A 21,449-nucleotide genomic window follows, 5' to 3' on the forward strand; every position below is an offset into this window, starting at 1 on the left:
CAAAAGGCGCTGGCATCTTGCTTGTTGTTCTCACCACATTGTTTTTATTAATCTAATGTCGTGTAATGTTTTGCTCTAGAATTAAATGGAGCTCTATCACATTCATGTTCTGCAGAGGGAGAACTGTTTACAAATCAAGGACGGTAGGAATTTTGTAGCAGATCAATTGATGTCGATTTACACTGCATGTAATTAAGATGTGTAAAAGGTTACACCCGGGAATAAGTTCGGTCGAAGATATGTAAATAATACAACAAGATATCTCAAAATAGCATACCTGAATCCAGGATGGGTATGGAAACTGATGTCAGGGGAAGGGTAATGACCCAGTTTTATAACATCGCTGTATGCGGTAGGGGGCGTTGTTCATATCTAAAGGGAACGTGGCGCAGAGAGGGGAAACGTAACGGGTGATTGGGCCTAGGTGGTTTATTTCTTAAAATGTGCAGCAGATCATCTCAGTTGAAAATAAAATCTGCAAAACCAGTGAATAAACTACGCAAAGCGTGGCCGTTAAGTTCTGACCCGCCTCAAACAAAAATAAAATGCATGAATGGTTCATTGGTATGCCATTAATGATTAACACCTAGATTAGAGCCTTCTCAAACCAGCTCTCTTGACTCCTGATATAATCCCAAGACAATAAACACATGGCGTTGTGATGAGATACACCACTACATTAACGACATTCAAACGGCATTTTAAAAACAGTTACATACAATGAAAGTCAACATAACAGTCGACGATAAGAATATCTTGAATCAACCACTACATTGATCCTTAAGGTCTTTAACTTTAAATGATACCAAAGTATGAACAGTAACTCCTAACAGCATTTGGTTATTTGATTTTTATAAAGAAGTCCATTGCCCTTCTCTTTCACTTCATCCAACATCCCATGTTGTGTTTTAAGATAGAATGTGCCTTGGGGACAGATATTCAATTTTTTCCCAATATTTCCCTCGTTTACCACTTGATGGCTCTTGTTTTAACGCTCTTTGGGTAAGAGACATTTTCAGCAACTAAGTTTTCCGAAAATCGAATTTCATTTGCCAAATAAAGCTAACACAGGTGTGGCAGCCATTTTAAATTTCTAGTATTGGTATATGTCAGGTAATTTGTTTCTCGTGTAGCAAACTCTGCATAGTGCAAGTGGCCCCAAATGTTTTTCTTGATTTGGTAGGAAAATGGTTGACATTTTAATTGAGGAAAGTTTTGGCAACAGTTTAAGTCTTTCACTTTCAAGGCGCTTACTACCAAGGTATGTTTTCAAAATTGTTTGTTGTTTCATTTACCTAACCTTTTAATCATACCCTTTTAAACATTTGATGCGATGTATCTCGATACCATCAGTTTATCTACCACAAAGTTACGCAAGATTCGGCCCCTTCTGATATGAAAGGTGTGCAGTAGAATAATCAATGATTTAAAATATTATACGTACATGATAATTATTCTAAACTCTTATCATGTGAACTTGTAATTTTGAAATCACAATGCAAAGGTACAACACTCTACTTTGTATAAAACGTGTAACTGTGCACGTGAACAATGTAAATACGTCTCATATCAAGTGTTTCTTTGGACGGAAAAATATGTAACTGCAATCAAATTTACAGATCAAACTATTATTCACACATACTATTTTCGTAAAATCTCAGTGCTGTTGCCTTGTATACGAAGAATATTCTGTATGAGTTTCTATACAATTTTAACAATAAAAATTGAAAACCTGTATTATGGACTACGTATGCGTAACTATATAAACAACATTTTTAAAAACAACAAAACAAACAAAAATACGCAACCAGAAAGAAAAAAGCTAACCTTTGTGTAGAAAGCTTAACGTTTTAAAGAAGTCCCATCTGATTCTACAAAAGGACATAGTTCATGTACATGGAGAATTCCTACACGGTACTGTTCGGCATTTAGTGGTAAAAATTATCTGAACTTCAATCCATTGATGCTAAATTGTAATATATTCCTAAGTCCAGGCGGTTTTCCGTCCTTCAGATGTAGTACGTACAGCAATCTCTTGTGATGGAAATGATCCGATTTTCTTGTTCATCCGTATTTTCCTGCATTTCAAAAAACAGCATTAAGTTTACATGCACCAAGACAGATAGCAAGACAAATAGCAAGGCAGGCAGGCAGGCAGACAGACAAACATATATATATATATATATAATATATATATATATATATATATATATATATATATATATATATATATATATATATATATATATATATATAAATCCGATTTGTTCTGCCGTATATTCCTGTATTCCTGAATTAATCATATAATTAAAGAAAACGTCATTGTATAATATATATATATATATATATATATATATATATATATATATATATAACATATATATATATATATATATATATATATATATATATATATATATATATATATATATATATATATATATATATATATATATATGTTTGTATGTTCTTAGAGGAGAGCACATAATATCTGCACATTTGCAAACGCTGTCATTTACACTGTGTCACTGACAGAGAAGGAAACCCATCACACATCAAGAGCTGTAACCCTATCATTACTTACTTTCTATGCACATAGACAACAAATAGGAGAACGACGCCAGCTAAAGCTATGAAGCATATGGAGACGGCCACAATAATTGAAACCGTGACACTGTTAGAAAAGTCGATGGCTTGTACATAGTCTTGTGTTGTCGGGTAGTCGACGTCATCAATTTGTGTGCTTGAATCTGCACAGGTGCCATCTGGAATAGGAGAAAGAGTGCTTGAGTCAAAATATTCAACAAATCGCCATATAACATTGAACTCGACAGCGAATTTTCCTTCAATTTGTAAATTGATTATCTTTAACCACGCTCAGGGGGATCTCTGTTATTGAACCATAACAATTTATAAAATTATGAAGTATTTGTTCGACCGCACGGATTGTGTGTTAAATATGAGTGTCAAACCGATTTGAAAATTGCCATTTTAAACAAAATTACGATATTCTCCCATCGTCTGTTCTTAAGTATCAGTCTAGCTTTCACAACTATCAAGTTTAGGATTCTCATTTCCTTAAAGACACGTAATTACAGAAAATAAGTCCCGATTTATGAAGTCCTGAGAAAAGTATAAAACAAATTAATACCTTTGAGAATGGTCCACTCGTCTGTTGCTAAATTCACCTGGCATTGCAGACAGTCGTTAAACGGACTAGTTTCGTTGTCAGCGTAGCATTTTCCATTTATCAGACAAGCGCTATCCTAGAGTCATACCAAAATATTTGCAAAACGATTAGTATATTGTATACTCAAATGATTGATTGTGTTAGCCAAGGGCTGCACAAAATACATTTGCTGATTTTTTGTTTGGAATTGCCGTTCCCTTCTTCGAAAAAAATGCATTCAACTTGTATCTCTAAACTTGTTTATCTTTTTAAGCTAGCGGTTGATTGTTCATGTAAGAATGACATGCATTCATTTTATAATTAACTTGATATTATATCATACCAGTATATTGATGGCGATCTGATCGTGGAGACCTAAAAACAACCGTGGTATATTCGCAATATTGCACAGTTGGCACTCGTGCGAGCTCTCGGCAAGAGCAAAAATCCCTTTTTGACGTTACAATCCAGAATTTCAATATACTGTTGTGATATAACAACAAAAAGTCGCGCCCAGTGACGGTATACCATTCGGTTTTGACCAGTTCACTTCATATATGCACTTGCTTTTTCTCGTGCATATATGTCATGACCTGGTCAATCTCGTGGTATACCGTCGCTGGGTGTGGATTATTTCTTAAATAGTTGATTAAATTGACTAATTTTTCTATTGCAATTTGATATATCATATCTTGAATGCAGATATAGCTATTACAATATTAGATAAGGACAGGATTACACGCTGAAAAATATTTTCACTTCTCTGTTCTATGACAAATGACTTCGAAAAGCCTCGTTGGAAATGCCTCTAAAGAATTGTTATTTATATTATTGACACAGAGATTTATATATGTATCAGATTCAACATGGGCAGGATATGCTCCTTTTTAAACATTTTGCAGTTTTACTACCGGAGGTCCATATCCCCCTTTCCTACATATTAACTAGAATGTGTTCCTCAACGTATTTTATTTATAATTGTGTTTTTTAACTGACAATTTCTCTATCAGGTAAATGCATAGCTAGAATGGTTTTAAAATATTCATAGCGTACTTAACGTGATGTCGTATTTGTCAGCACCGAACAGGACTTTTATCAATTTCTTGCATAATCTAGTGATAGATAGTACAATTCACAAACTCATGGTTGTGTGATGAATGCTGAATTTACAATATGCGTATTTATGAAGCTTGAATACGATGTCCCGTATGGAAATGCAATCATTTTGTTCTAAAAACAGTCAGAATAACTATATTCAAATGTTGGCAGTATGCATTTCTTTGATGTAGAGATTTACGGTGACGTTGCGTATAACACAGCCTATTTCGTTAACAATCTTTACTTTGCAAAAATTCATTCTATTTTCATTTTTTATTCAGCCAAGCTGGAAATATTGGTTTGGCTAATCTTTGAACATGAAAAGTACTCGTAAGCAGTCCGGGTTATGTCCATAGAGAGGATATTACGATTGACCAATCAGCGAACCTGCCGCCGCCAACGTCATGAATAATTAAATATGTAACCTTGGCTCGCAGATTGCGATGAGTTCGGAACTTTCGGCCAGATTTCACCCTTTATTTTTAGCACTCGGTAGTTTTTAGATGTAGATGTTACGCACAATGTTCAGTACGGTCGAGATTGCGACTGACACTGGTGGTTATTACATCGAAAATTACTTCTTTGGATGGTTTTCCTGGCCAGGTACCGCTCTTAGAAACCAGGATTTGACCCTTGTAAATTTACAGCAAGTTATTTGTCGCCAAATATCGCCTATTTTTGGTCAAATTTAATTTAACCTTTCCATCTGTAGCATGGAGAATGTTTCAAGCTTTGCAACGATGGGTCAACTGTTCTTGTCAATGATCGGAGCACGATGGAGCACGATTTTTTCGATCACCACGCATTTCCCGGTACGATTGACCCTTCGCTCAGAAAAACGCGCGCAGAATCAATCGCCGAGAAGTTAACCAGAAGCTGGTAAAGAGTACGAAAAACGTCCAATAACTCTTTGTCGAACATGGTCTAGGGTAAAGAAACTCAGAAAACTATTCCTGAAGAAATCCTTACAATTTTTAACACGGTAGAACGTCGCAAATCGACTCGACACTTCCGGGTAGCCAACATTCTCATTCAGGTCAGATCGCGATCTCAGCATAACATTTCAAAGTGAACCCACTTAACCTTTAACCGTCATTACATATACAGTACGTGATTGGTTCTTGCCTTAACCTCATTACATATACGGTACGCCATTGGCTTTTCCCTACTATCCTCTATATGGACATAACCCGGACTCGTAAGTTGAATGAGAAAGAAATATAAATTTGTGCACATCACCCGATTTCCTGGCTTCTTTTTTCTTCCGTTTTCAACATTTCAAATATATTTAACTCAACTCCAGCTCGGTCAAATTTTGTGAAATGTTCATATTACAATATTTGTGTACTATATAATAAGACCGCAATTTGGCAATAGAGCTCTTGCATTTTGACTAATACGAGTAATTTCAATTTGCTTATCATGATTTGAATTTATGTTCGAATGTCAGTCTGCCATTTAAGAATGAGAGAAGATAATGGAAAACAAAATTGCCGTTTTTCCTACAACATACACTCTATTTTAAAATGAGATATATCCTTCGAGTAAACAGTTGCTATCACACTAAACTTTTGATTCTTCGCGGGTTTTCATGTCTTGTAAAGCTCGTGAATGTCTTGCCTTACCTTTTGCGAGCATGCGCCGGAATCAGTGCAATTCATGCACAAGGAGTCATACATCACCAGCAAAAGTGAGGTACTCTCGATAGAGCCATCATTGCTGAGCGCGATTCTCTGAGCCTGCACTGATTGTCCAACTTCGTCCAGGGATCTTGCTTGTCGACGAACTCGAGGTAGAGGCACATAGCAATATGCTGAGTACGCACTTACGAATTCTGCCACAGTCTCTGTAGTTGTACCAGCCTCGATCCAGGAACTTTGAAGGGTCATACTGCAAAAGAAACATCAGCGGCGGTATCGGGAAAAGATACTTAGATTGGGTAAATCGAAAGTGAATGTGTCATTTAATTATGGGAAGATAAATACCAGAACAATGGTGAAGATGTTACACCTTAGGCCAAAAACGTGTTTTTCTGAACATGCTTATAGTAAATAGTGTTGGTCGGCCGGGAATTTGCTTCATTTTCAATGAAAAGCGACCCGTAAGAAAAATTGGCAATGCAAGAATTTATTGTAAAATAAATGCGAGAAAAAGATCAGGGTCGTAGAGATTGGAATTTGGTAGGTTGGGTTATCGGAAACACGCCGATTTGGCCTCTCTGTCATGATATGTCTGCGACAATGTAGGGCACATGTCGATCAGTGTTAACCAGGAAGAAATTAAAATGTTCATGGGTTTAGACAATGATTCGCGCTTTTTAACTTACTTACCTCCAGATCACGGATATGACATGTCAGAGTGTCCGAATTTAGTAGACCAGTAGCGGCAATCGTAAGTCTTTCACATGGTCGTTTTCTAGTATCACAAAGACTGCCACTACGAATATACTCTACGTCAGGTGGTTTACCAATCTCAATACCACAGTCTACAGCAGTGTACCCTTCCTTGCAGACACACGTACCATTCAGTGTACAGTTGCCATTACCGTTGCAGTTGCCGGGACACACAGCGTTTATTATGGACGCTGGGGGCGCCAGCTCCCCTGCTTCATTCTCTTCCCATAAGCTAGCATTTTTTGCAAATGCTGAGAGACACACAGTCTCCATTGTTGAACGAGCGGTATCGACGACGCTCAAATCGTCCATAATCTGCAGAAGACACAGAAGGTATAAGTCTGGCAAACTATCGATCACACTTTATTTTGACCGCTCAACACGCGCGGATGTTTGCCACGAAACATGAAAATGTAGTTTTGAAACGTTGTCAAACAACCTTTGTCTTGCTACGTTACATGAGGTTTAAACATCTACAGAGGGTCACCGCTGCATTGAGTGAGTGCCTCATTGTCAAGTCATGGTTGTGGTAGCGCTGTAATTTTAATTAAGTCCATTCAAAAGTATATTCTCCATAGAAAACAAAATAAAACCCAAATAAATAGAGAAAATGAAAGGATAATAAAAACACATAGAATCCAGTAAATTATCTGCTAGACAGATGAGTCATTCAAACACTCTTGATATAAATGGTGACACTAACGCTACATAGTAAGCGATATATCTCAAAATTGCTCTTGATTCGTACCCTCTAAAATTGCTCATTTCGTCCATACACAGAACAGTTTAGGCCATGTTACAAAAGCCTGACAGAGTGTTGTTTTAATGATCATGTCCTTCTGATTTCGCACTTTGAATAATGATAAGATCAAGCACTTTTCGCAGCTAAACAAGTGGTATGATGAGACCATCTCCGTTGATGACAACTTTAACTTGAAAAGTGTATAATTTGTAGCACCAACAAACATTGGCTTTTCATTCAATTTACTCTTAAATGTGTAAAGTAATTAATTATTGAGGAGCAACACGATTGGAACTTACTTGGGATAATCGAATCTTCAGATTTTTCAAATTTCTGAAAAGTGAATGAACCTTCAGCAAACAATGTCTTATCGTACAAATCATGCAGTATTGTGAGTAACCTCACTGTGCACTACAAGTGTTAGTCATGTCGTAGCGCCGCCAGTGTTGAAGTTCGAGCATTATTCTGCAACTAAGGACAACAGTTTAAGGTCCATCGTGTACCAAGTAGTGGATGGAATAACTTGGTCAAACATGCAGATTACCGAAATCCAAACTATTCGCACTTGGAGGGTAACCGAATAGTGTATGGAATATCAAAACTTCATGAAATATCGCGATGAGTGGGAATTAAGGATGTACGATCGGTAAATTTAAAAGTAATGTCATTTCTCTAAATTGTCGATTTTTGGATTCTCCTTTGTAAGTATTATCAAAATGTGTGATAAAATATAGGGGTCACCGCGCTCGTTTTTGAGATACATGACCATGAATTGTGCCATTTATGAGAAAAAATGCTGAGTCAGCATTTTTTCACCAATGCATTTTCTATGGACGAAATAATTCAATGCTGTTTATCTCAAAAGTTAGCGCGGTGACCATATCATTTTATTTGATCACTATTATTCATTTCTCTAGACTGAGCTTTGTGCAAATTTTCATGAAAATGACAATAGTAGAAATTGATTTTCCAGCAAATTTCAATGTAATCCTATGGGAAGTGACAAATTCCACGCGCGCGTACCGCTCGTACATCCTTAATCTATCGTCTATGCACTTAAGTGTAACCTAACCTGACTTAATTTAGCAAACATAATTCACAGATAGCAGTGCAACAAAGAAATTAAGCAAGGTTGTCACCACAAGACGGCAATTATTAAGACTGAAATACTTTGATAAGCACTCACTAGAATATCATACATGCATTCTTCAATAGCGCCATCGGTGGCCTCAAGCGATTCTTCCACTTCCTGGCACTGTTCCGCAATGTTGGATTCGGAAATAGCTTTTGTACACCTTTCTTGGGCTTTATCTTCGGTGATTCCTGATGGTGTCGGCCATGTGAAGTTTGCCGGATCGAATAAGAAGTCGTCATCGGGAATTTCGTATGCGTACGGATCATACTCATCCTCGTCGCTGTAGAACTCGTCTTGATAGTCTCGTTTCCCCCTCGGGCCGCTACAAATCGAGGTGTATTTACGGGTTCCACCCAGTGAGTTGGTCATGGGGTCAGCGAATGAATTTTGACAGTAAATCGTGCTACCTCCGATTGCTGGCAAACATTGGCATATGGGATACACGTCTTTTATCTTGTAAGAAGAAGGAGTGAACCCGTAGAACAGGCTTGTTCCTTTGGGTAACCTACAAATAATGAGACGAACGTGTAGAGCTATAATGTCGGGTAAGGCCATTTAAAGAAAATTCTGTGTTTGCCGTCCTTGGAGTTTGAAAAACCTACCAGCTAGCCAAGGAAAAAAACAAACACAGACCAAAAACACAAGTGTATTAAAATAAGTTCATTTTTATTTGGTTTTCTTTGGAAATAAGAATATTTTTATTCGTAATAGTGTTAACATTGTGTTTGTTTTCTTAAGTTTCTCTGAAAACCTACCAGCACGCGGAGGGCAAACAAAGAATTTTATTTAAAGCGCCTAACGTTCATTCTGCCAGTTTATGCGAACGTAAGGGTGACTTTCAAAATTTAGGGGAACTTTTAGAGCACTGTTACTTACTTGAACGATCTTGCGAATTCTGTAGCCATACACGTGCAACAGTGACCAGGCCTCACTTGTCTACACTGACCGTTGATATATCTATTCGTCCGAGAGTCAAAGTACTGGAAATCGTCACTTCGCCTTCCATTGAATGTGCCGCAAAGCCCTTCAACCCGATCATACATAGCGCCGTTCACCTCGACGTACACACTCAGGTAAGAAAACCGTACGAATTGGCCGCTCGGAGTGCTGACCTAGATCATCAGTAAAGAATTGAAACACCTCATGATATGCCTGTAGGTCTAAATATGGCCATCTGATAGAAATTAAACACTTCAAGTCATCCAGTTGCACAGTTTTGATGTAAAATAAACGAGCTAATAAAGAGAACGATAGTAGTGTGGAAAAGGTGATCTTTTCTGGAAGTTATTAGTACAAATTGTATTTTCTTTCTCAAAACGTATACATTTTATGAAAGTATACATTCTTTACCTTTTTTATTTGAATTTTTATGTTATGAGAAGTGGAGTTCAAATTTCCACCGACCTGTAAGCCTGAAACTAGCGTTTGTCAGTATAAATGTGAAGTTGAAATTAAAAAAAAGCAAACATGATCCGGTTCCCTACCTTGAATTCCCTTCCACTGGATGATATCGACACACTAAATGCTGGATTACAATCACCAGATTGTGTTTTCCTCGTGTAGACAAAGCCACCATACCTGCTATTGCAAGCATCAGCAATAGCCACATCGTTTCCCTCTCTGACTGCTACACCGCAATTACAAGATGGATTCCACGGGCACTACCGCATGGTTTCAGACGTACATGAACCTGCAACACGATGGGACACAATAATAATGTAATTATATATCATCCCTACCGGTTGAAGTTCCCTAGGATCTCTTTGAACACATACAAATTTTAGAAAAGGGAATTGATAATGGTTGCTTTTGAACGACAGCATTCTTCCGGCCTGAACGACGATCAGAGAAGAATCTGATAGGTTGACATTTAAGGGCTATCTGTGATGAGTACCCCATTGTTCAAAAGATCAAAATTAAAAAAACGGACAACAAATACCAAACAAACAAACAATCAAAAAATAACTGACCACACAACTTTAAGTACTTTGTCGTGAAAGGGACAATAGCTAGAACGATTTGTAACATGGTTATTATTTATACAAGCATATATTTTCCTGCTTAGACTTCTTAAAGTATGTTGCTATATAAATTTTAATCCTGCAAACACGAAGCATTGTGTATACATGCAATATCACTGTAATAATGACTTTCACCTCAGCTACAATTCAGTTGTATACAGTGATATTTTTCACCGAACTCGTGCAGGCCATGTTGACAAGTTATTCAGTGGATATTGGACGTTTAGAAAGCAATATTTTACAGACAGAATGTAAGAAAATACACCAAACGTTTACAGTAATTGGTCTGCGGTTCACCAAGTTTTTTTACCAAGATATTCAAAGAAGACCAGTATCTGCAGTCTTCTTGCAGAACTTAAATCTTGAGATTGACAAGATTAAATGCATTTTACAACTTAGTGAATTGCAACACAGATTCTCATAGTTCTAGATCGTTTTACCTCAAAGTTGCTGAAGGAAACTCCATCTGTCGATACCCTTTCCCGGACCATGACGTAATCCCCTGTGCCATACCAATCGTGAGACCTAAATAAGCAATAAAAATGTAATATAAAAATTAATTGACTAAACTATCCTATTTAATATCCTATCCTATTCATCCTATTTAAATTCCATTCTTATCACGCAGAAAATGTGTATGCGAACAATAACTTTTTCTGGATTAAGAACGCCGTCATTACCTTTATTTTTTAAATGACGCATCTTAGATGTTTATAAACTTTACAAGCTGCTTGTTGGTAATTTTGTATTGAATTATATCATCAAAATGTACCACATCCCATGATAGGACTATTTCCAAGTTGTGGATCATTGTTATGACACCCGTCAAAAAGTAGGGATGAATTTAACATTGCCGAAAATGTACACATGTAAAGGTCAATAGGCAATTTCGTATACGGGTGCTCAATTATGGAACTCGTTGCCTAATGTAATTAAAGCTCATACTTCCAGGCATAGCTTTACAAAAGCACTGAGAGAGTATCTGTTACAGGAATACCTACAGTGAACTAGTTAAATCATAATAGTCGTCACATCATTGTGTAAGAATTTTCAGGAATACCTCGCTCTGATATCGAACTTGTATCATATAAATATAAAATAATGTTTGTAGAACTCTTTGTATAACAGCGTACGTGTTAACCTAACCAATTTAAATTTTGTAAATGGCCAGGCTCGACTAGCGAACAGCTATATTTTCTGGCTCCACATTACCACTAAAATGTAAATTTTGTATTTGCTTGTTATGGCTTGTGAAGTGTACTATTACTTTTCATGGTAATAAACCAAACTAATAATAAAAACTGAGGGCACTAACAGCAAATAAAAGTGAGTGATAATGATAAGTGATGGCTGTTACCGTTGATTTTTCCCATTACTTTTGTTAGGGAAAACAATTTCACAGTGAACCATATCGCCTATAAAATAACACATCGTTCCATGTAATTGTGATTGATACATTATGATCAAAATGCAACGAAAATGCGTTTTCATTGGCCCCATTTCCTTTGCCTGTATCCAAGTACATCAGTTCAGATATTGAAACTTTGTTGCGAAGTTCCACCGCACGACCGGTCGACAGTCATAGTCTGGCCTTTCTGTGTCCAACTGGGTTTGACTGCATTTTAATAGCTCGTCCAAAAGTGACGGACCGGGCATGGCATGCCAAGTAATGACTGAATTTCAGGTCTAAGGCTTTGGTAGTCAGTGTGGCCTACCATTTCATGGATTTTGGTAGCCCCAGAGAAAAGTTGGTAGTCTGTGGACGCGGCACTACCGCTAATTTCGAGCCCTTTGTTCAAAGATTGAACACTAGGCTTTTAGGCGCGGAGTTTTGAAGAGAAACAATCAAGTGGGAAATACACCGAGCGTTTAAGCAAACGGAGCTTAATTTTATTTATTTTGCCTCTTGAGAAGTAGTAATGCAAGCAAAACCTCTTGGATTCAGTCGGTAATTACTTTTCATCAACAAGGATGACAATTGTCTTTTAATTACTGCCAGTCTGAAACTTCCTAGCGTCAGGTACAAAAATGCCAGTGCCGAATAACACATGCATTCTATATTGGATGCACCACTTTTCAAACGTCTCTTCTACACTTTAACGAAATATTTAGTATAGCGTTTACTTCACTATTTCAAAATTGTAGAAAGCTGCACCCAGTTTTCCCTCAGATGTTAGGTTCGAGGGTTTTTGTTAGGTCGACCGGTACCCCCTGCAGTGCATCACATTCACAAAAGGTATATTGTGCCTGTGAAAAATTTTCATTTTAATAGATGTGACTTGCAAACCATTCTTATATTCCCTTGATCGTAGGTTTCATGATAGTTCAGACTGACAAACTTACGAGCCATCAAACGTCTTGTAGTGTGGATCTCCTGAACCATAACAGTTACTTGATCTCTTTCCTCTTCTGTGAACCTATATAGACGAGAAAATTGTTCAAAAACTAGTTCAATTTCTCGTCTAATATTTGCCCTTAACTTATTCTTGAATATCATTATATTAAAATCAAGGTAAAACGCACCTCGGGGACAGATAATCGAACTCTCATTTTTTTACAACTCTTTACTGATCTACTACTTTCTGGAGAAAGAAAAAATTTGAACATCTTAATTTAAAAAAAAACCCAAAATTTATTTCTCCCCATGGAGTTAACATACGGATGTTGGCCATTTCAGAATTTCAAATATTGCAAACTTAGGTAATTGTTTCTCTGGTCCAAAACTTTGCATGGTGACCCCGATTTTAACGGTTGGTTTGATAAAAGAATAGTTGGACAGTTTCATTTCGGAAATTTTTCGCCAAAATTTAAATTTTCTATTTTGAGGCGCATACTACCTTAAGCCAACGTCACCGGTGTAGATGATGTCTATAGGATGATATGCTGTAGTGCTTGGCGATGTCGTTTGTCAAGTAAAGAAACTTACTTATACAGGAAGGCATGAAATAGGAAAAAATAAAGTGAAACAAGCTGTGGATGCTGTTTTGTCGATCTATGACAGAAACAAATGTGAAGACAGGGAAGCTAGGATGTTCTCTTACCACAACATGTTCTGGTCGATAATTTCGGAAGTAGGAGGGAAAGGCGTTATTATTTGTTGAGAATTCCAGTATATAAACTGCATTGTCGTTACTTCTCTCAGTTGGCTGAGATAAAACATCGAGGGAAAATATCGTGTTCACTTTGTAGTCTCTTGTCAAATCTGTCGTGCATTTCTTGAGTCCAAGTTTCCCTTTTCCAAGGTTGAGGTTTTTGTCGAAATCCAAACCGACTTCAACTTTACAATCCTCGTCTTTGACGTTTGGTTCACATTTTATAGGAACGGAGGACGAAAACTGAATCGATACAGGCTGGCCGTTCTCTTCGACATACACAGAAGGCGTGTGAACCTGCAAGTTCAAGTTGACAAGAGCACGTGAACTACATATAATCTGAAATTAAATAGCAATTCTACAGATGAACAAGCGAAAAACTGCAAAATGATCATATTTGATCTGAGTAACTTCTCTTTTACGGATCAATATTTTCTAGCGATAAAACTTGTTTCCTTAGAGACATCGTCATATCTTACACTTTCCAAATTTTTTGAACACAACAACGGTAGTTTTTTTCCGAGTATAATATCAGATGAACGGGTGTCCGGTTTCTGTTAGTTAAGTGTCTCAAGTTCCATGGCGTGCTACCAAATCCATGACCAGGTAAAATTGCACCTTTACATATCACATACCCTGATTCCTACGAAAAAGTCATCGCTTCTTTTTTCGTCACTCGCAATATTTCCATCATCGAATTTTGAAGTCACAGAACACCGAATCTATGAAGGAAAAATAGAGAATTAGGTAGGAGATGATACTACTTCGTATTATTTCAAACATTGATGTTTTCTCGTTTGTAATTATTGAAATAATCCTATCTAATGACACTTTCGAACGTCACATTTTACCTGTTCCTCGTACTTATCGTTTTAGTAGACAGCACATAAGTATTAATTTCAGCATAAATTGTAGTTTTGGATATCTGATGGAATACTTACACTTTGTCCAAGAGAGAAGAGGCCCTCATCACCAATAGCAGGGTGCTTAAACTGGTCAATTGTACAGGTGTAAGTTCCATTGTCACCATCGCTTCTGCCGAGAGTCCTGGTCAGTGCGTACTCATTATCAACATACCAATTAACGTCGAAAGTTGCCTTGTCACTTGTTGTATCACTGGCGAATCGGCACATCAACAAAATTGTCATTTGTTCACCGTACCTACCACCGTAATTCTGAAGAACCACATCGATGTCTACTTCGGGCATGCTTGTGATTTTTGGATAAGCATCTGTAAATGTGAAAAGAAAAGATCTCTGCCGTGCAACATCTTTCTTATGCTCTTAAACTACTTTTGTTTATAGATGAATACAGATACCGAACTGAAAGGTGGTTATAATCAAACCAGCGTGCGGCTCCGACAACTTGTACTGGACTTACAAAAGCCTCTTATTACTTATCATGATAAATTGGGCATGTCGTCTTGTCACGACGATTGAAAACAAAGGCATTGTTAGTTTTTTGTAATATTCTAAAACTATGCCCAAGGTCCACCCTTTGCTGTTTTTAGTAATATGCATATCTATAGCAAAATGACAATTAATATGGATGAAAATTATAAACACTGAAATTGGTACATAAACTGTGCTTACCGGTACATCCTGGAGTAAAACCATTGGGCGAATTTTGACCTTCTGGACATCTTACTTCGCTTCCTTGAAAATACAAATGTTTAGAAGACGGGCAGTTGGTGACACGCTCAGATAGTTTGTGTAAATCCTCCTTCAACGAACATTTTATTTAACATTTTTCGAGCAGAATATTATTTCAGAAATAATGTGAAGATAAAAAACGAGTGTTTTATTCGAACATTTATCCTCCGTTAGCTTTATCGACATATTTATCTGAGTTAAAGCAATTTCAGCTTAGCGATTGAATAACTATAAAATCAAAATATAAATTAGAATTAGAAAAGCCGATTAACCCGAACGCCATTATGGGCAACTGTTTATTGACATTACCGCTTATTGATATTTTTGGCACTGTCTGTCTAATTTTATCTTATGTTGTTCCATTTAATATGTTTATAATTGGCAAACCACATTATCCTAGTGAACGTAGCCACTGACTAGTTCCATGTTAGATTGCTTATCTAAGTCACTGTTTACAAATACTTTTGTCACTTGATGACCTGTGACCTCTAGGATAATGAGTTCATCCAGGTGCTTGGCTCAGACACAGCACTTATATGTAAGAGATAAAGCCGAAGTTAATGATTTTAATTTGTTTCCCTCTTTTTTAAATGTTTATTGTTAATTTAATGTTTACTACTAATGTTAATCTGTATTTTGTGACATTACTTAGTTCCTATTTGTGGATGTTTTTTCACTGTGAATACTTTCAATGTAGCCAGGAGAACTTACTCTAGGGTTTTTCAAAAATTGTAAGGTTGAAAACATTACTTTGTTCAGGGCAATAGCTGAATGTTTGTAAATCTCTCTTTGATGAAACTCCTTGAGAAAAACGGCTCTTTTGGTAGACTAAATCTATCAAGTAACCCGTTAGTGGTCACCCTTTTATCTTTATCAATGCTATGTACAATACTTTGTGGAGTACTTGACTACTTATAGTGTTTTGTTTGTTTTGCAATAGAATTTTTTGTTGTAATCCGAATGATTCGATAATAATTACACATCTGTGGATGCATCCTGGGTATTTGAAAACACTCCTCACCTGCGCAGTAAGCACTTGGGCAGGAAACACTTTGCAATCTGTAGACGTAAAACCCATCGCACATCTTAACTTCCATATCATATTGGCTAAAACAAGGGTTATTGTCACGTGCACTACACGCAGTTGTCACTATGGTCTCATTAATCTCGGTAGGGTGATCTCCCATCATGTACAGCGGGTACCTAGTGCCGCATGCGTACTCGGGCAGATCGTCACGTGTTGTCATCTGACCACCGGCGGCGCTGACGAATCTGTACCACTGGTAACCCGGAAGATTGTCGTCACAAAGCACAGTTACATCTGGTAAAGACGGGTCAGCATTGTAATTAATGCTTCGTTCAGGTTCGTCAATTTCGACATGGGAGTGGCATGGATCTTCATTCGATGATGGTGGAAGGGTTGCTAAAAGAAAAACCAGATGTGTATTTCAAACACTCTCTCGGTTCAGTATATCAGATGTGTGCAGCAGTGTGTAAATTAATACCTTCGCTGTCTCTGGCAGTGTGCCGTTATGTTCTTGTAATCAATACAACCAGATAAAGTCATAAAATTTGGTGAGTTGTATATTTTTGACGATTTAGGGCGAGTATATTCATGGACTTGCTTAGTCCTTTAGATCAAGAGTTTCTTTCTCCGCAATGCTACAGAGAGATTTAATTTAGTGCCACAACTCTGTGTGTTAGGCTTGACACATTGTATGTACAATATACGGGGCAAATCTATGTGGACCGGTACTGAACAGTTGATTGGACTTGATTTACAATGTAGCTATTTCAGTAACACCTAAAGTTGAAAGTTAGAAGATGTTTTCCCAACTAAGAGAGCCTTTAGTTATTATGAGTGGCGGTCAGCCGGAGGAAATTGAGGGTGGTCCATCATGTAAGATATGACCCTCCGCTGATGTTCCTTTCTAAAATATGACCCTCCCGTGGTGCTCCGTTCTAAAATTTGACCCTCCCCTCCCAAATCAAACTCAGAAGTTTGAAATTGTGTATAACCTTGCCAGACCTGTTGACTGTGTGATATTATAAGTAAGGGACTGGATAGCAGTTACAGGGGAAAGGCCTGTTTTTGAGGAGTAGGTCGCAATTTTTCGCGCAAGCAGTTATGAAGGGTCATGAAATTTTAGGTATGCCTTAAGGGCAGGGTCACAATCTTTGGCGCAACTATTAGAAGGCAAGATATGACCGCTATAGTGCTTCGTCCAAAATAATAAATCGAAATACATGGGAGTCCAAAATAAGCTATTTCTGTACTTCCATATATGTTTGACAGTTCATATAAATGTACTTTACTGGTAGTTGGAGGTAAAACGTGCATGTGTGTACAAGGAATTTGATGTTTTGATTTCAACGGTAATGTTGATTCCACTGTACATGGTGATCTATGAGAAAACATAGAACATTTTCTTTCAAATAAAACCTAACAATATATGTTCATCAATAGACGTTTGATAATCGATGTAATGCCCTTGATTAGAAAAAAGGTTATGAGTGTATATGTGTACAAGAAATTGATTTTTGGAATTTCGTCGAAAATGTGGATCCATAATACATTGTAGTCTGTGAAAAAAATATGAACATTTTTGCCTAGATAAAACGAACAATATCTGTGGATATATAGACCTTGGATAATTAATATAAATGTACTTGATTAGAATATGGTAGTCAAAAGTTCATATATGTACGAGACATTTGATTTTGGAATTTCACCAACGACATAAATCCGCTGTACATGGCAGTTTATGAGAAAACTATGAACATTTTTCCCAATATAAAACTAACATGTCTGTGCTCTTATAGACGTTTGATAATTGATACAGATGCACTTGATTAGAATAGGATGCTTTCAGTGCATATGTGTACAAGGAATTTGACTTTTCAGTCTATGAAAAAACTAAGAATAACTTTTTTTAATACTAAAGTAGCTAAATCTGTTCTTTTATAAGTGTTTGACGATTGATACAAATGTAATTGCTCAGAATAGGGTGTTTGACAGTGCATATGTGAATAACCCTTCTCCCACCCCATGGCAACTTCGCTGGCTAGGAGTATAATTCGGTAAGGGACACCCCCACAACACTGACCTTACCAAGCGCAGAAACTACACGGTTATGTAAAGCAGGGTAATCGTAGACTGCCAAACTAACATTTTTATTGTCTATTTTCCCAGCCTCTGCAATACTCACGTTTGTATACTTTCGTATCGCAACAAGTATTTGCCCAACCACTGTAACAGCTACATGAACTCCCGAGTGGCACCCCGTGGTCATGGCAACCAGGATTGTTACAAGGCTGCGACTGGCTAAGCGAGTAGGGACAGGAACCACCACACGAAGCACCAACTGTGACCCGCCGAGTTCTCGTTTGTACACCAGCAGTACCACATGGAACAGAGCATGTCGACCAAGAAGACCAGGCACTCACTTGACAATTGGCTGGAGAGCATGAACGTCGACGACTTCGACGTCTCCATGAATCTGTCACTAAATGTACAATTTTATTCTAAAATTAATTATCTGATACATGATGTCGGAGACAAGCTATTTAAGTTGAGATTATGGTGAAACCATTGTCAAAAACAACAAAATTTCATCTCTTAAACACGCAATATGCACCTTGAAGACAGGCTTAAATCAAATCAAAATTCTTTGGCTGGCACTGCGCCGTTGCCCTGCGACGGCGACGACGTCTGAACATACTTGAAGGTAAAATAACATTCAAAATAAATCTTTGTATCTGCTAGTTAAACATGACGACTTAGACACAAACTTTGATCAGATAGATAGATAGATAGATAGATAGATAGATAGATAGATAGATAGATAGATAGATAGATAGATAGATAGATAGATAGATAGATAGATAGATAGATAGATAGATAGATAGATAGATAGATAGATAGATCGATCGATCGATCGATCGATCGATCGATCGATCGATAGATAGATAGATAGATAGATAGATAGATAGATAGATAGATAGATAGATAGATAGATAGATAGATAGATAGATAGATAGATAGATAGATAGATAGATATAATGAATAACGTTTTATGGGAAGTACTAGCTATTTTCTCGTAATCTGAATAATGTCATTTCGTCATTCAGAGAGGTGCTGAATACACAAAAAATAGTTTGCTAAAAATAAAAGGGTCTGAGTACAGCCATGGGGATGTTAGCAAACTCACTGACAGCAAGCGTATAATCAGAGAAAAAATCATATTAGTTGCCGGTAAATTAAGAAAAGGAGACGTTGTGAAAGTTGCAGCGTTATATCTTTCCTCCACGAGATAATTTGCACCCAGCAGCAATATTGGCTTGCCTGGATGAAAGTCATTTTATGGTGAATGTCCAAGAAGTTTGTTCTCCTAAAGCGAGCTTATATGGGATGGAAGTCACAGCTATAGTTAATTATGAAAAAGTTACACCCTCAAATTCTGCGGCCTTCTTGCCTGCAAAGTAAGCGGAGTAGAGTTAAATGTTGTTTTTCTCCGAGGTGATTGCAATAACTCGAGTTCCGTGTAATGGAGCTCAACATTTCGCATTTTGCCAGCCTTCTTAACCATCACGTAAATGTCAGTACGGAAAAAATCGCGAGAGACATGAGATAAAGTCTGAAACGCTAATGTCTGCACTACCTCTGTTTGACGGTCATTGAAATCTGACTCAAGTCGGCGATACCACACCACTGTACTTCCGCCTCGGATTTTTTTCAACTGTTTATCGGTGTTCAAACATTTTAACAGACAGAAGCTTGGTAACTCGAATATGTAAAGTGATCGTTGCAAAAACATTGGCATACTACTGTGTCAGCGTTTCCTTTCATCACTGAAAGTATTTTTCCTTGTATTAGACACAATGCATTTCTAAATCCACTATATCATTCTACAGCCGATTGTGTCGTGTTTGCCTCTTATATCGCAAATGCTGAAACAACATTCACTGTCAGTTGCTCTGAGTGAACTAATCACAGCGTAATCGTCTACAGCACTTAACTTTTAACTGACAACACAATACAAGAGACCATTGACAGTCCTCAAATTAAAAAAAAAACCAAAACTTATAGCTACTTTGTCAAAATATTACATCCGAAAAAAATCAGGCAAAATGTGCTATCCTGAACAGTTTACAGTGAATTTTATTTCGGTCCCTATTATGTCAGCGAGACTGACAAATTGTATGGACTATATAAATGATTAGCTTGGATATTTTACATTTCAAAGTCATCAACTCATTGATTAATTGCAGTAAACCAGTATTGTACAACTCTGTCTTGACCGTTAGCTGAACAGTAGATTGCACTTGCTCTACGTTGTATTGAAACCCACCGTAGGGCCGCCAATATCATGTAAAATGTTGCTCGGTGTACAGGCTGGCTTAAAAAGTTGCATTCTGACCACAAACAACATTGGACACAGAAGGAGGAAGTAAAATTTTAAGGACTTGCGAATCTCCAGTATTGATTAAAACAAAAGCAACATTCAAAGTCCGATGAACCTGTCAACATAACCATTGACTCTAAACTTACCTAGGGCGAAAATAACGACCAGCACAACGATAGTCTTGACATTCATGACGGACGACTGTAACGTCAGAGATGCAGACGATAAAGTCAGCGGTGTTCTGACCAAACTGAAGCCAACGAATATAATTCTCCTTAGTTCCGCCTTGAGCAGGTTTCAATTGTCACCCAGTGTTTGACCGAAAGAGGCGTTACATAGTAACAAGTATGCAATTTGCGTTCATGTTGCTATTCGACCCCTGACATTAAAAATTTTTCTGTCTATCTTTCTGTCTATTGTTTTAGAAAAAGCGGGGTAACGTTCTGACATTGTAATTAATCAAACCCGCTTTAAATTTGCATTCCAAACATCACTCAAAGACATCTTTCAAAATAAATATCTACAAATATCTTCATATCGTCGATTCAAGTCAACGTTTCCCTTATGTGTTGTTGTTTTTCGTTAGAAGGCACTTCCTTTAATGACTTTTAACAGAGAAATTTTAATGTGCACTTTGTAGATTTTGTAAATTTTTGATTTTAAGAATTAAACCTGTTTGTACTTGTATGGAATCTGGTGATTCTGGACCTGTTTACAAGAAAGGAGGGTGAACAGATTAAAG

The 21,449-nt window shown here is 37.2% G+C and overlaps 1 protein-coding gene across 1 annotated transcript; it reads right to left on the reverse strand.

Annotated features, from left to right (window-relative positions):
• Positions 1-424: 424 nt before the first annotated feature.
• LOC139121665 (von Willebrand factor D and EGF domain-containing protein-like) lies at positions 425-20,969 on the reverse strand. The gene is made up of 17 exons (XM_070686747.1): positions 20,854-20,969; positions 18,512-18,808; positions 16,324-16,725; positions 15,243-15,305; positions 14,592-14,881; positions 14,286-14,372; positions 13,600-13,947; positions 12,902-12,975; positions 10,999-11,083; positions 10,022-10,227; positions 9,414-9,649; positions 8,589-9,042; positions 6,598-6,975; positions 5,893-6,157; positions 3,152-3,266; positions 2,585-2,765; positions 425-2,078 (listed from the first exon to the last, which is right to left on the reverse strand). Exons 1-10 carry the CDS (start codon positions 20,897-20,899, stop codon positions 10,165-10,167), a joined length of 1,755 nt encoding a protein of 584 aa, XP_070542848.1. The 5' UTR covers positions 20,900-20,969; the 3' UTR covers positions 425-2,078; positions 2,585-2,765; positions 3,152-3,266; positions 5,893-6,157; positions 6,598-6,975; positions 8,589-9,042; positions 9,414-9,649; positions 10,022-10,164.
• Between the last annotated feature and the right edge of the window lie 480 nt (positions 20,970-21,449).

This window comes from Ptychodera flava, chromosome 2 (assembly GCF_041260155.1).
Source record: "Ptychodera flava strain L36383 chromosome 2, AS_Pfla_20210202, whole genome shotgun sequence".
In the NCBI taxonomy this organism is placed as follows: Eukaryota; Metazoa; Hemichordata; class Enteropneusta; family Ptychoderidae; genus Ptychodera; species Ptychodera flava.

Excerpts from the sequence above, each read along its gene's own strand:
- LOC139121665 (XM_070686747.1), bottom strand. The coding sequence starts at position 20,899 with ATGAATGTCAAGACTATCGTTGTGCTGGTCGTTATTTTCGCCCTAG. Across the intron at positions 18,809-20,853 it reads GGTCGTTATTTTCGCCCTAG|TGACAGATTCATGGAGACGT; the intron begins GTAAGTTTAGAG and ends TTGTACATTTAG. Across the intron at positions 11,084-12,901 it reads TACAAGACGTTTGATGGCTC|GTCTCACGATTGGTATGGCA; the intron begins GTAAGTTTGTCA and ends TTGCTTATTTAG.